A 12,747-nucleotide genomic window follows, 5' to 3' on the forward strand; every position below is an offset into this window, starting at 1 on the left:
CCCGGTGTGGGGGGACCCCAGGGACCCGCCGGCACCCCGGGTGTGGGTACGGGTACCGGTGTGGGTACGGGCATCTCCCCCTGTGCGGCACCCGTGTGCTCCAAGCACCTCCAGACCCTGACAGCCCTGTAGCATCAGGGCTGGGCATCCCAGCAACCCCTGTTCAGCATGCCCTAGCTGACCCGTCACCCAAGTATGGGACCCAGTTGCTCCATGGCCGCTGGGAATCCCAGCTTCCTGTGTTCCAGTGTCTCCAGTACCCCTAGTGCCATGCTACCCCATTACCCTGTTACCTGCCCAGCCAGGGATCAGAGTGCTTTGGGGCAGAGTGCCGTTGTGCAGTAGGGATGGGGGCTGCGCGCGTCGTTGAAGGGCGAAGCCCATGTGACAGCAGTGCTGCACTGAGCACCGCAGGATAACGTTCACCACCCCGAGACGTCCCAGCAGCGGAGCTGCCCTTGTCCCAGCCTTTGCCCCTGGTGGTGGTGGCAGTGCAGGGCTGACGACAGCGATCCCCGTGCCTGCCGCAGCCACTCGGCATTGTTTGTCCACGTCGTGCCAACGGACACGGGCTGGGGTTGCGCCATGCTGGCTGGGGCTTCCCCTGATGTCAGCTTGCTGCCCCGCGCTGTCCCTGCCATGGAACCCGCCGTGGTGCAGGGCTGCGGGGCCGGGCAGCCTTTGTTTGGCTATGTTTCCTCAAAGTCGATCCGTGTAAAATCCCGGCACCGCACGTGCTCCCTTCCCCCAGCCGGCACAACCACAAAAATGTCAACCCGAAAGTAATATATTGTCCCTTTGTTCTCCTGAAATTTGCCTCTGGAGTTTTCTCCTCCACACCCATATCGTGGAGAAGGAAGAGAAGGGGTTCAGTGCTCCATGTCCCCTCCGGCCACCAAGCATCCCCCGGGTGCAGGGTGGGACAGGGACAAGGACAGGGATGAGGCACACTGCAGCCAGCCAGCCCAGCTGGCAGCCCCAACCACAGGACTGGTGGGGCAGCGTGTGCCAGTGAGGTGTGTGGTGTGCAGGCTGCACCCCGTGGCTCCGTACCCACCCCAGCCTGGCCAAGCTGGCCGGGGCAGCCCAGAGCTGTGCCTGCAGGGCCGGGTGGGCCCCGGGTTCCCTCATCCATGGTGGCACCTGCATGCCCCGTGCCCTCAGTGCCGTGCCACACACTGGTACACTTCAGGAACTGTGGGCTGCCGCCAAGGTCTTGCTGCCATAAAGCTGTCACAGTGGGGCTGAGCGTGGCAGGGCTGTAGCGTGGGAAGCTGTAAATGGGGGAGATGCCAAGGGCCGTTCCCATGTGCCAGACCCAGGGCACCCAGCACTCCCTGCTGCCATGGGCACGGTTGGACCCTGCCCAGTACTTTGCTGGCACCACCAGGAAAATGGGACTGGGCTTGGGGTGCCATGGGGGAACAGGTCAAGAGGGCAGGATCCAGCCCTGCCTTTATCGGGGTGCTGCCGCATGCCAGGGCAGATGCTGAGCCCCATCCCGCAGTGCTCAGCACCTTCCTTTCCTTGTAGGGCCGTGATCCCGCTGTATGACGCCGACACGGGGCTGCTGGTGCTGGCGGGGAAGGTAAGGAGCCGGGGCGGCGGGACGCAGCAGTGTGATCCTACACCCTGCTTACACTGCACTCCTCATCTCTGCCAGGGAGAAAGCCTCCTGTACTGCTTGGAGGCGGCATCGGCTCAGCCTGCCCTCACCCAAGGTAAACAGAACGCATCCTACACTGGGGTGCTTCGACCCCCACTCCTGCCCCACCCCAAGGCTGTCCTGCCTGTCCGCAGTCACTCAGTGCCTGATGGAGGGACACACACGGGGCCTGGCCACCATTCCCCGCCTGGCCCTGGATGTCATGGCGTGCGAGGTGCTCCGCGTCCTGCAGCTCACCGACACCTTCCTTGTCCCTGTCAGCTACATTGTGCCTCGCAAGGTGAGCGCGTGTGGGGCCATCAGACAGAGCCTCAGCTCCAAGCTTGGTCCCTGTGACCCCACGTCCTCGTGCCCTGGTGCTTTCCCTGTCACTCACCACAGCATGCAGGGCAAAGGTGCTCCCAGTGTGCTCAGGTTTTTCCTTCCATTGGCATCATTCCCCTGAAACGTTTTTCTGAATGACAGAAAAAAAAAAAAACAGGGTGGCAGCTTAAGAAAATGCCCTTTTCAGTAAACAGACACTATTATGGAAAAACCCACGTTTAAAAAAAGAAACAGAGCATAAGCACTGCTGCAGGGCAGCCACGGGCTGGGGTGGACCAGGGCTCTGCCCCCACAGGGACACTGCCACAGGCAGGGCTCAGCCCCTGGGGAAATGGAGACAGCCACCACTCACTCTGGAGCCCCCAACTCATCCCCTTGCCCTCACCCCATGGGTGGCACAATGGTGGGGTGCCTGGTGCGATCTCATGGGTACTACCTCACCATTCACTTGCTGGGGAATGGAGAGCAGCCAGGTGTGGTGGGGATAAGGGGAGACTCAGGTTTCCAGGCTAAGGTGAGAGAAACCTGTGGGGGATGAAACCTGGGCGCTACATGCTGAAGTCTTTCGGCTGGGAACTGAAATCTGGTGCTGGTGTTGGGTAGCAGAGGCTGGTGCTCAAAGCTGCAATGCCAGGAGCCGCAGGCCAGCAGCTGGGGGCTGCATTTCAGAACTTGGATGCTCCCAGGGTGCCCAGCACAGCCCAAAGCCAAGCAGCATCTGACACCTACAGGCTCCAGCATGCAGCTCTGGGGCTGAGGTTCTGCACCACCAGGGTGCCCAGGGGTCTCCTACGTGGAGCCACCAGTGCTCAGTGACAGCAAGGGACTGCAGGCGGAGCAGCAGCTCACGTCCCACCATGTGCAGGCAAGCACAGCAGCTCAGTACACCGGTCTTGCCATTCCCTCTCCTGCAGTCCAACCAGGAATTCCACGAGGATCTGTTCCCTGACTGTGCTGGGATGCTGCCGGCCACAGATGCTCAGTCCTGGTGGGCAGGGGACAGTCAGCAGGTGAGTGGCAGCCAGGAGGAGTCCCTGTGGGTGGCGGCACCTGGGGCTGGGCACAGCGCTGGCACAGCCACTGCACGGCCTTGGGACGGGGCCAGGACATGCATGGAAGGGGAGTGGAGATTTACACAAATCGCACGTTTGCCAAAAGCCAAGGAGTTTTTGGGGTGGCAGAGCACACGGGCTGTGTGCCCCCTCCTGACTGTGGAGTGGGAAAAGCGTTTGAGGACGAGACGCACAGCCCTGCACCTTGGCTGCAGCAGTTGGCTTTGAATGCAGACGCAGCTTCAGGAGATCTCATCTGCTCCCACCCAGTTTAAAATGGTTTTCCAGGAAGAAACTGCTCTGTAATGCTCTTCTGCAGTCAGCTGAGCTCTAATTTCCATCTAGGTGCAGCGAAGAGTAAAAATCTAATCAAGAAAAGGCATTCCCCTCCACCTTCCTTAAAAATGTAGACATTCTGAGACACTATAAATGTGTATTGGAACCACTTAAGGATTCCAAAGCTGTGAGCCAGAGAGGCCTCCTGCAAATCAGGAGCACCCCCATAAGCCAGACACCACAAGCAGCAGGTTTCAGTGGGGATGATTACAAAACCAGGGGGAGAAAAAGGAGGTTTTGTGGGGGATGAACCAGCTAGCTCCCTGACACAGCCAGCAGCTGGGATGCTGCGGCAGGCTCTCCTCTGCCGATGCCTGCTGGTCACAGCGCTGCTGCTCGGCAGGTGAGCAGGGTGAGCCTGCACCCAGCACGGAGACCCACGCAGACCTTCTGTTCCCCGCTCATCGCCGCTGTGCACAGCACCCAGCTGCCCAGTGACGGCCCTGTGGATACTGAGCGCAGTGTGAGCACAAGGAAAAGGGGGTCGGGGCTGGCGGAGCTGGGGGGCACCTCCTGCCCACCGCTGTCTCCTGTAGGAGGGCAGTGGCTACTCTTCGCCCTCCGGCTCGCTGACCTCACCGAGCAGCGCCGGCGCCTCACTCTCCACCAGCACCGCCCCCTCCAGCGGCTTCATCAGCAGCCCCAGCCAGAAGTCACTGCAGAGTATTTTGGGTGAGCGGGCAGCAGGGTGGGCTCGGCGTCACCGGTCCACGTGGCCGGAGGAGCCGTGGCACTCAGCAGCATCCACGCACGCAGGGCCCAGCTCCCGCTTCCGGCACACACAGGGCACAGTGCTGCACCGTGACACCCACATCACCAACCTGCGGGGGCTGAGCCTCACCACACCGGGCGAGAGCGACGGCTTCTGCGCCAACCACCAGCGAGTTGCCCTCCCACTGCTCTCTGCTGGTGGCCAGATCGCTGTCCTTGAGGTACTGTAGTCAGGAGCAACTCTTGGTGCCATCACTGCAAGCAGCGCGTTGGCACCTGACGCCCCGGGTGATGCTTTGCTTTCCATCAGCTCTCCAAACCAGGCCGTCTCCCCGACATGGCTGTGCCCACCATCCAGAATGGTGCAGCAGTGTCTGACCTCTCCTGGGACCCCTTTGACCCACGGCGCCTTGCAGTCGGTACGCACTGGCACCAGCACCCTGCCATGGGTGGTTGTGCCCCGCGTTGCTGCTCACCCCCTGCCTGTGTCTCTCTGCCTGTGTTGGTGCTGCAGCGGGGGAGGATGCCAAGATCCGGCTGTGGCGGGTGCCTGAGGGCGGGCTGCAGGACACACTGCAGGAGCCTGAGGCCGTGCTGAGAGGTGAGCGTGGTGCAGGGACACAGCTCAAGAACTGGCAGTGAGGACAGGTGGGTCTGCTGGTGTCCCTGTCCCAGTGCTGGCACTCTGCTCTTCTCACCAGGGCACACGGAGAAGATCTACTCCATCCGCTTCCACCCCGTGGCAGCCGACCTCCTCGTCTCCTCTTCCTACGACATGACGGTGCGGATCTGGGAGCTGGGTGCTGGGCAGGAGGTGCTGTGCCTGCAGGGACACACGGACCAGGTAGGGGAAGGGATTACAGGGGGGCCGCGGCACTCAGACATACGAGGCTACCACACTGCAGTGCGGCTGGATGGCAGCTTGAAGCTGGCTCCTGAATTATGGTGCTGAGATGGTGCCGGGAGAGAGTGACTTCAGGCTACCAAAAGGCAACATAGCTGGCCACCAAGTCCCTAAGCCAGCCAAGCACTGGGGAACAGATCTATGACAGAGGCACCTTCCATCTCCCAGATCTTCAGCCTGGCCTGGAGCCCCGATGGGAGGAAGCTGGCGACAGTGAGCAAGGATGGCCGGTTGCGGCTCTATGAGCCTCGGTGCAGCCCCCAGCCCCAGCAGGTGGGACCACAGTGCAGGATGGGATAGCTGGGGGGGACAGATCCCACCATGGGCAGCTGCTGGGCAGGGCGTGCTGCCAGTCACCCTCCTTCTCCCCTACAGGAGGGTCCCGGCCCTGAGGGAGGCCGTGGGGCACGTGTGGTCTGGGTGTGCGGAGGCGATTTCCTCCTCGTGTCCGGCTTTGACAGGTGAGGGTGGGCATGGTCCCCAGGGGATGAGGCATTCCTCAGTGCCCACCATGGGGACACACCGGGTTCTGCCATTGCACCTGCTCACCCCCACAGCCGCAGCGAGAGGAAGATCCTTCTGTACCGTGCACAGGCCCTGCCTGATGGGCCCCTCTCCGTTCTCGGCCTCGACATGGCCCCGTCCACACTCCTGCCCTTCTACGATGAGGACACCAGTGTTGTCTTCCTCACCGGCAAGGTGAGATGGAGCTTGTCTGTTTCTAGGGGGCTCCTCACACAGGGCACCACAGTATGGGGTCCTCGTGCCCTCACACCAGCCCCATTCCACTGTTCCAGGGTGACACCAGAGTCTTTCTCTACGAGGTGACTCCCGAGCCACCCTATTTCCTCGAGTGCAACAGCTTCACCTCCACCGACCCCCACAAGGTGAGGGGGGCCCTCCGGGGCCGTGCCGCCTGCCCTGCTCCCAGCCTGCTCACACATTTGCTCCTCCAGGGCTTCGTCTTCCTGCGCAAGACAGCGTGCGACGTGCGGGAGGTGGAGTTCGCCCGGGCGCTGCGGCTGGGGCAGGGCAGCCTCGAGCCGGTGGCTTTCCGCGTGCCTCGCGTCAAGGTAGTCACCGGGCTCGGCCGCGTGGGGGACAAAGCGACGGGCCGTCCTCACCGTGCCGCGCCCTGCAGAAAGAGTATTTCCAAGAGGACATCTTCCCTCCGACCCGCGTGTGGTGGGAGCCGGCCCTGAGCGCCGGCGCCTGGCTGGGGGGAGCGGAGGGACAGCAGGGCCGCGCTGAACTCCGTCCTGCCGGCATGGAGCCAGGTGGGTGCGCGGGGCCTCGCGGGCGTGGGACTCCCCCGGCTGTGGGACCGGCCCGCATCACACTGCCATCACAGTCAGCCAGGCCCCGAGGGAGGCACCGGCACGGAAGTTTGTCCCTGCGGCCGCGTATCTGGGGGAGAAGACGGACGAGCAGAAGAAGGAGGAGGTGAGTGTGGGGACGGCGGGACCGCAGCCCCGTGACGCCCCGACCCACGGCCCTGCTCTCCCGCAGCTCCTCAGCGCCATGGTGGCCCGGCTGGGGAACCGCCGCGACCCGCTGCCGCAGGACTCCTTCGAAGGCGTGGATGAGGCCGAGTGGGTAAGCGAGGCGGGAATAAGGGGGAGGCCGCGAGGACCGGGCTCGGGCCTCACCGAGCCCGGCCTCCTCAGGACTAGGCCGCAGGCGGACCTCACGGCACCGCGCGGACGCCGGGCCTCGCCGGAGAGGAGCCATCTCAAGGGCACCGGCCCCGCCATTAAAGCTGCTGCACCCCGCCCGTGGCTCCTGTGCTTGTGTGACGGGACGGAGACGGACGGGCGGGGGGAAATGGCGGCCGCTCTCCGCCTCTTTGGCGCGCGTGCGCGGTGCCCGCGGCCTGGACCTCCCCTCTCAGCGCCGCCGCTAGGGGGCGCCGTCGCCCGGTGGAGGGCGACGCTCCGCCCTGCGCCCTCCGCTCTCTGACCCCGCGTCCTCGCGGGGAGCGGAAGCGGCGGAGGGGACGATGGTGAGCGGCAGGTTGGGGGTCGTTATGCGGCCCCAGCGGGGACGCAGAGCTCGGGGAGGGGATGGTGGGGCTGGGACGGGGTGACGGGGCCGGAGGGGGTGGGTCATGGCTCGGGGAGCTGCGCGGGGATCAAGGTCCGGGGATAGCGGACGTGGGACGAGGTCGGGTGCGGAGCTGCGGCGCCAGGGGAGGCGGAGGCGGTTCTGGGCCGCGGCCGGGTGGGAACGGGGCCCGGCGGGCGGCAGGATGTCTGTGGGGCTCCGGTGGGGCGGGGCCGTGACAGCCGGCCGGTCCCCGCAGGCCAAGTACCTGGCGCAGATTATCCTGGTCGGGGCCCAGGTGGTCGGACGGGCCTTCATGAGAGCGCTGCGCCAGGAGTTCGCAGGTAGGAGCTGAGCCCGGCCCCTCGTGCAGGGAGGGGACACCTCCCTCCTGCTGCCACCTCCCCGGCTCGGGGCCGGGAGGGGAGCTGGGTGACCCCGTGGAATGAGTGGGCAGCTGGCGTGGATGGGGCTGGGTGGCTCAGCCCTGCCTGGGAGCCCCGTGGCTGTGGGGATTCTGGGGGTGTGGGTGGAGGACTGACGGTGTCCCCGGGCAGCGAGCCGAGCTGCAGCAGATGCACGGGGCCGCTCAGAGAGGCCTCAGTCCGCCGCCGCCTCCAGGATCATTGGCATCAGCCTCCAGGAAGCTCAGCAGATCCTCAACGTCTCCAACCTCAACCCGGAGGAGATCCAAAAGGTAGAGGCTCCCTCAGAGCAGCGCGGCTGGGGAGAGCTGGCACGGGGTAGTGGGGGCACCTGGAAGTCTGTGGGTACAGTCCTTGGGCATGGCTCATCCTGGGAGAGGTCTCCCTGCTCCAGCTGCAGCACGGTTTGCCCAGCAGAGCTGCTGGAGAGGGGCACGCGCTCCTCCAAAGGCACCTGTCACCACTGCGTGAAGCAGCCTCACCTCCAGGAGCCAGAGGCCACTGGGATTTGGGGAGGGCGAATGCAGGGAGCAGCTCCTGACGGAGGCTTTCCTTTGACAGAACTACGACCATTTATTCAAGGTGAATGACAAGTCGGTGGGAGGCTCCTTCTACCTGCAGTCCAAGGTGAGTAAAGGAAGGAGAGCTGTGGAGTCTCCCAGCTCTGCCCTCAGCCCATCTAGCTACCTTTGATTGGGCAGGAACCTTCCAGAAACAGATGTTTTGGGGCAGTACCGCTTCTTGCTTGGGCTGAACCCATCAGTGGGCCGCAAAGGGAGAGCTTTGCTGCCTCTTCCTGGCTGTTGAGGGAGGGAATGGTGGCTATTGGCACCAACCAAGCAGAACGGTGCCAGAAAAGGGTTGGGGATAGGTTTTATCCCCACCCTTCATCATGCTGGAGGCCCTCCAGCACTTGAGGATGCCTGTGGGGTAGCACAGAGCTGAGGGACCCGCAGTACTAGCAGTTGGCATGGATGAACCCCTTCCAGAGTCCTGCTGAAGGACTCAGAGCCCGGTGCTGGTGGGCAGGGAGGTGTGGGTGCATCCCTGCCCTGTGCATCAGCCCGTCCCCTCGTCCTGCAGGTGGTGAGAGCCAAGGAGCGGCTGGACGAGGAGCTGCGCATCCAGGCCAAGGACGAGAAGGAGAAAGGCTGGAAAGCCGAGACGTGACTCCTGTCACTCGTATCCCTGTTTCCCTCTCCCTTAAGTTATAGGTGGCCAATAAACGCCGTGTCCTCCACCACCTGGCCTGGCTGCTCTGCTCCCTGGGAGGGACAGGGGATGGCCCCAGCCGTGCTGCTGCCCTGGTGCTGTGCCCCGGCTGTCGGTGTGCAGTGCAGAAACCTGACCCAGGCGCAGGGGGCCGGCACGGGCTGAGTGCTGCCCTGCAGATGATGGTGGTGGCACTGGGAAGGAAGGGCGTCCCCAGCTTGGCCTCAGGGCAGCCAGGGCTCAAATCACACCCGGGGAGGCCGCAGGAGCTATTTTAGTGGGGGTTGGATGCTCGCAGCCTGACTGCACGCATGCCTCTGGCTCTGCACCACGTGAGAGCAGGGAGCTGCGTGCAGATGGGCAGCGGGGCGGGCGCTGGGTCGGGCACGGCGGTGAGGAGCCTTGTGGGGACACGGCAGGGCTGTCCCCAACTGCATTCCCCCCGGGAGGCCAGGCAGGGCCAGCTGTGCCCTCAGCCCTGAGGTGATGGCAGCCGTGTCACCCACTTCCCCTCTGTTCCCTGGCAGGAGCTCAGTGCTTTGTCCCCACCTCTGGCTCCTTGCTGCCCTTGGGCCCTGGGCGCAGGCGGGCAGAGTGGTTGCAGACCGAAACAGGAACTTACTTCAACTTCACTTTATTGTTTTCTTAATAAACTTCCTCTCCCATGGAGGAATATAGTGTTATAATCGTTAGCTTATCTCTTGCTTCTGTAGTCCTTAAACTCTATGCTAACAGCGATGGAGCCCAACAGGAGGAAAATAAAAACAACCCAGAAACTACAATAGAAAGGCACTTAGAGACCGTTAAAATACTGATGACCTGGAATGTGCAATAACAAACCAACAAATGAACAAGAAAACGTACACCGGCCGGGGAGGCCTGGTCGATGGCAAATGCCATGCTGTGGCAGTGCCGGGCGGCCGCCGCACCCCGGCCCGAGGACAGTGACGTGGGGAGACCTGCTCCCCGCGGGGCGTACTGCCGGGGGCCCTTCCCGAGCCCTGCAGCCGGGTCGGGGTCAGGGAGACCCTCGGTTCAGAGAAAGCTGTGGGCAGGGCGAGGTACGGCGGGCCTTCTGCGCGCACCGGGGCGAGGGAGGCGGCTGTGCCCCGTGCTGGAGGGCGGTCCCACAGAAAAGGAGGGTCCGGGCTGCGGGAGCAGGGATGGAGCCCTGGAGCACCTCTGCGGCGTCCCCCGTCTCCGAGGCTCCTGCCTCTCGGTGCCGTTGAGCGGGACCCCGCATACCCAGCTGCGCCCAACCTCTCCCTCTTGCCGGGATGGGGTCCGGCAGCGCAGAGCCCAGCCTGCGTCAGCGTCGCCCCACGGCTCCGGGGGCTCGTCTGGAAACGCGGGCGCAGAGCTGAGCAGCGCTGAGCCGCCCGGTGCCGACGCGCAGCTGCCCGCAGCCCTGCCCGCGCTGCCTGCGTGCGCTTGCGGTACATGCTTAGGTATGAACGTAGCTAAACGCGGTGGCTCTGCCCCGGTGCGGAGCCGGCACGGCGAGCGGCACACGCGGCCGTGTGCCTTGTCACGGGGGTGGCCGGGGTGGCGGCACGGGGCGGCCCGGCCGTGGAGCTGGGGGTCCCCACGCCGGCACCGTTGGGGCCGAGGCCCGGGGCAGGGAGACGCCAAGTCAGCGAGAGCGAAGAGCCCGAGCGGGGCTCCGTCGGCGCGGGGGTCTGGGCGATAAATAAATAGCGGCGTCTCCGCTGCCCGGCGCGGGGCAGAGCCCCCAGGCGCACCCCCCCAGAGCCGGGGCGGCAGCGTGGGGTCGCCGAGGGATTATTGCTATTCTCAGAAGAGTCCGTTCTTCTTTCGTGAAGGTTAACGTGGCCGCAAGCCGGGGCCTGGGGCGATGCTGGGGGTGACGCCAGGGTCTCGGCCTGCCTCCCCCCCCCCTCCCCAGCCCTCAATTCACCACGGCCGGCTTGAGCAGCAGGGAGCCGGGCGGGATGACCACCCAGCCGGGCGGCAGCGCCTCGGGGGGGCTGCCTGCCGCACCCACCCCCGTCGAGAGGTCGAGCACGGCCCCCGGCAGCAGCGCCAGGCTCTCGGGGGGGACCCTCAGGCGGCCCGGCTCCGTCCGTCGGCCGCCCGCCTTGCGGCCCTCCTTGCCGCCCTTCCGCCCCTCGGCCTCGTCGGCCTCAGCCTTCGCCCCGCCGGCCAGCAGCGACATGACGGGCAGCCCCAGGCCGCCGGCCGCGAAGGGCGACGGCAGCAGCGGACCCTTGGCCAAGTTCAGCGGGCCGTTGAGGGGCAGCGCGGGGCCGGGCAGGGCGGGCAGCGAACCCCCGGCCCCACAGCCCAGAGCGCTCAGGTCGAGGGGGGCCGGAGCCAGCGGGAGGGGCAGAGCGGGCAGCGCGTGGGGGGCAAAGAGGGCGGCGGGGTTGGGCAGGAGGAGCTGCGCCCCGTTGGCGTAGGGTGCGTCCGCAGAGCCCTTGGGGGGCGCGTGGGCCTTCAGCATCTCGTGGTGCTCGTGGGACACGAAGTGCCCGTGGGCTTTGATGTGCTTGCGGAGCGAGCTGGGGTCCGTGTAGCGCTTGTGGCAGCCCGGCATCTTGCAGTAGTAGGGCTTCTCCACGTAGTGCGTGCGGGTGTGCTTGAAGCGGTCGCTGGAGTTGGAGTAGCGTTTGTTGCAGCCTTCGTAGGGGCAGATGTAGGGCTTCTCGCCTGCGGGACGGCACAGCGCTGCGTCTGAGCCCCCCGCGGAGGGCAGCTCCGTGATCCCCACCCCTCCCAACCCGCCCCGAGCGCTCACCGGTGTGCGAGCGGTTGTGGATCTTCAGGTTCTCCAGGCGAGAGAAGCTCTTGTTGCAGGTGGGGCAGCGGTGCGGCTTCTCGTTGGTGTGCGTCCGGATGTGGATCAGCATCTTGTACCTGTGCCAGAACCATCAGGGGGAGCCGAGAATGGCACCACAGCCTCCCTGCAGCCCCTATGGGGACACCCAACGCCGCCGCTCGGTGCCGTCCATCGCCCACTGCCATCCACCCCCACAGCCCCAGCACGGCTTGCTGCCCCCCACCCCCCCCGCACCCACCTGGCGTTGAAGCCGCGGCCATGGCGGGCGCAGCCCTCCCAGTGGCAGCAGTACCCCGCGTCCTTCTCGGGTTTGACGTGGAAGTCATTGACGTGGTCCACGAGGTCTTGCAGGAGGTCGAAGAATTGGTTGCACTGCGGGAAGGGGACGCTGGAGGTGAGGGAGGAGCGGAGACGCCCCAGCTCCCGCACCCCCCTCCCCCACCAGCCCCACAGCCCACCCCCTCCCGGCCTCATGCCCCCGCCTGACCTTGGACCAGCGGCAGACGAGCTGCTTGGGGAGGGGCAGCTCCGGGGAAAGGCGTTTGTCCTTGGGGGGGGGGCAGGAAGGAGGGCAGGTGCAGAGCCCCCCCCGCGCCCAGCGGCAGGAAGAACTGGAAGGAGCCGGGGATGCCGTCGATGTAGCGCAGGGACTGGAAATCCTACGGCGGGACGGGGCGCGGGGTGAGGGCCGATGTGCGGCTCCTCTCCGGGACGACGGGGTGGCACCGAGGGGGAGGGGACGCGCGGCCGTACTCACGTGGGGGAGGGCGGGCACGGGGGGGTCACTGTGCCGCTCGGGGGACAGCGAAGCGCTGCCCCCACCCGGGGACTCTACGCCGGGGGGGGGCGAGAGGCTGAGGTCCATGACGGGGAGGGCCGGGAAGCGCTTCTCCAGCGCTTTGGAGTGTGCCAACAGCCCGGGGCCCGGCCCTGCCCGCCGCCCCCCCCGCGCGGAGCCCCGGCTCTCCCCGACCGGCGGGGGGGCGGCGGCGGAGGGGGGAACGGCACGGGGCCGTGGTCCGGGGGGGCCGCGTTCCCGTTTCTCTCGGGCGCTCCGCACTTTGGAGATGCTCAGCTTGAGGTCCAGCGGCTCGTCCAGCGAATGCATGGCGCCGGGCGGGGGGGTGCTGCTGTAAAGGCGTGCGTGGTGGTACGGGGGGGAGGGGGGCGCACGGCCGTAAAGCCCCCAATGCCCCCCCCCACCTCCCCCCCCCCCCCCCCCCCCCGGGGGGGGGGGGGCCAGGACGCGCCGGGGGGGGGGGCCGGCGCGGCTG

At 65.8% G+C, this 12,747-nt stretch overlaps 2 protein-coding genes across 6 annotated transcripts in view; one reads left to right on the plus strand and one right to left on the minus strand.

The window, feature by feature from the left end:
• The window catches only part of LOC122165031 (mitochondrial import inner membrane translocase subunit TIM16-like), a 37,305-nt gene extending 28,604 nt beyond the window's left edge, over positions 1-8,701 (plus strand). For 3 of the 5 annotated variants that reach the window (XM_042827604.1, XM_042827603.1, XM_042827605.1), the window contains 19 exons: positions 1,534-1,588; positions 1,664-1,721; positions 1,801-1,946; positions 2,905-3,000; positions 3,722-3,841; positions 3,915-4,050; positions 4,135-4,310; positions 4,400-4,508; positions 4,604-4,690; positions 4,791-4,933; positions 5,162-5,266; positions 5,369-5,454; positions 5,551-5,692; positions 5,791-5,880; positions 5,950-6,066; positions 6,135-6,270; positions 6,345-6,436; positions 6,503-6,589; positions 6,661-6,765. In XM_042827604.1, coding sequence (XP_042683538.1) covers positions 1,534-1,588; positions 1,664-1,721; positions 1,801-1,946; positions 2,905-3,000; positions 3,722-3,841; positions 3,915-4,050; positions 4,135-4,310; positions 4,400-4,508; positions 4,604-4,690; positions 4,791-4,933; positions 5,162-5,266; positions 5,369-5,454; positions 5,551-5,692; positions 5,791-5,880; positions 5,950-6,066; positions 6,135-6,270; positions 6,345-6,436; positions 6,503-6,589; positions 6,661-6,666 — 1,987 coding nt within the window. In that variant the 3' untranslated portion in view covers positions 6,667-6,765. Of the gene's footprint in view, positions 1-1,533; positions 1,589-1,663; positions 1,722-1,800; positions 1,947-2,904; positions 3,001-3,721; positions 3,842-3,914; positions 4,051-4,134; positions 4,311-4,399; positions 4,509-4,603; positions 4,691-4,790; positions 4,934-5,161; positions 5,267-5,368; positions 5,455-5,550; positions 5,693-5,790; positions 5,881-5,949; positions 6,067-6,134; positions 6,271-6,344; positions 6,437-6,502; positions 6,590-6,660; positions 6,766-6,909; positions 6,996-7,295; positions 7,381-7,593; positions 7,734-8,022; positions 8,089-8,544 lie in introns of those variants that run through there. The other 2 variants (XM_042827607.1, XM_042827606.1) reach the window with 2 other exon arrangements.
• Positions 8,702-10,582: 1,881 nt separating this feature from the next.
• On the minus strand, positions 10,583-12,598 carry GLIS2 (GLIS family zinc finger 2). The gene is given in 6 exon segments (XM_042828008.1): positions 10,583-11,343; positions 11,432-11,550; positions 11,712-11,845; positions 11,961-12,032; positions 12,034-12,132; positions 12,219-12,598. Coding segments are annotated over 6 exon segments (1,548 nt in total). The 5' UTR covers positions 12,582-12,598.
• Positions 12,599-12,747: the final 149 nt, after the last annotated feature.

Source organism: Centrocercus urophasianus, unplaced genomic scaffold, assembly GCF_019232065.1.
Source record: "Centrocercus urophasianus isolate 14NV4802_14NV808 unplaced genomic scaffold, USGS_Curo_1.0 seq_29, whole genome shotgun sequence".
Taxonomy (NCBI): Eukaryota; Metazoa; Chordata; class Aves; order Galliformes; family Phasianidae; genus Centrocercus; species Centrocercus urophasianus.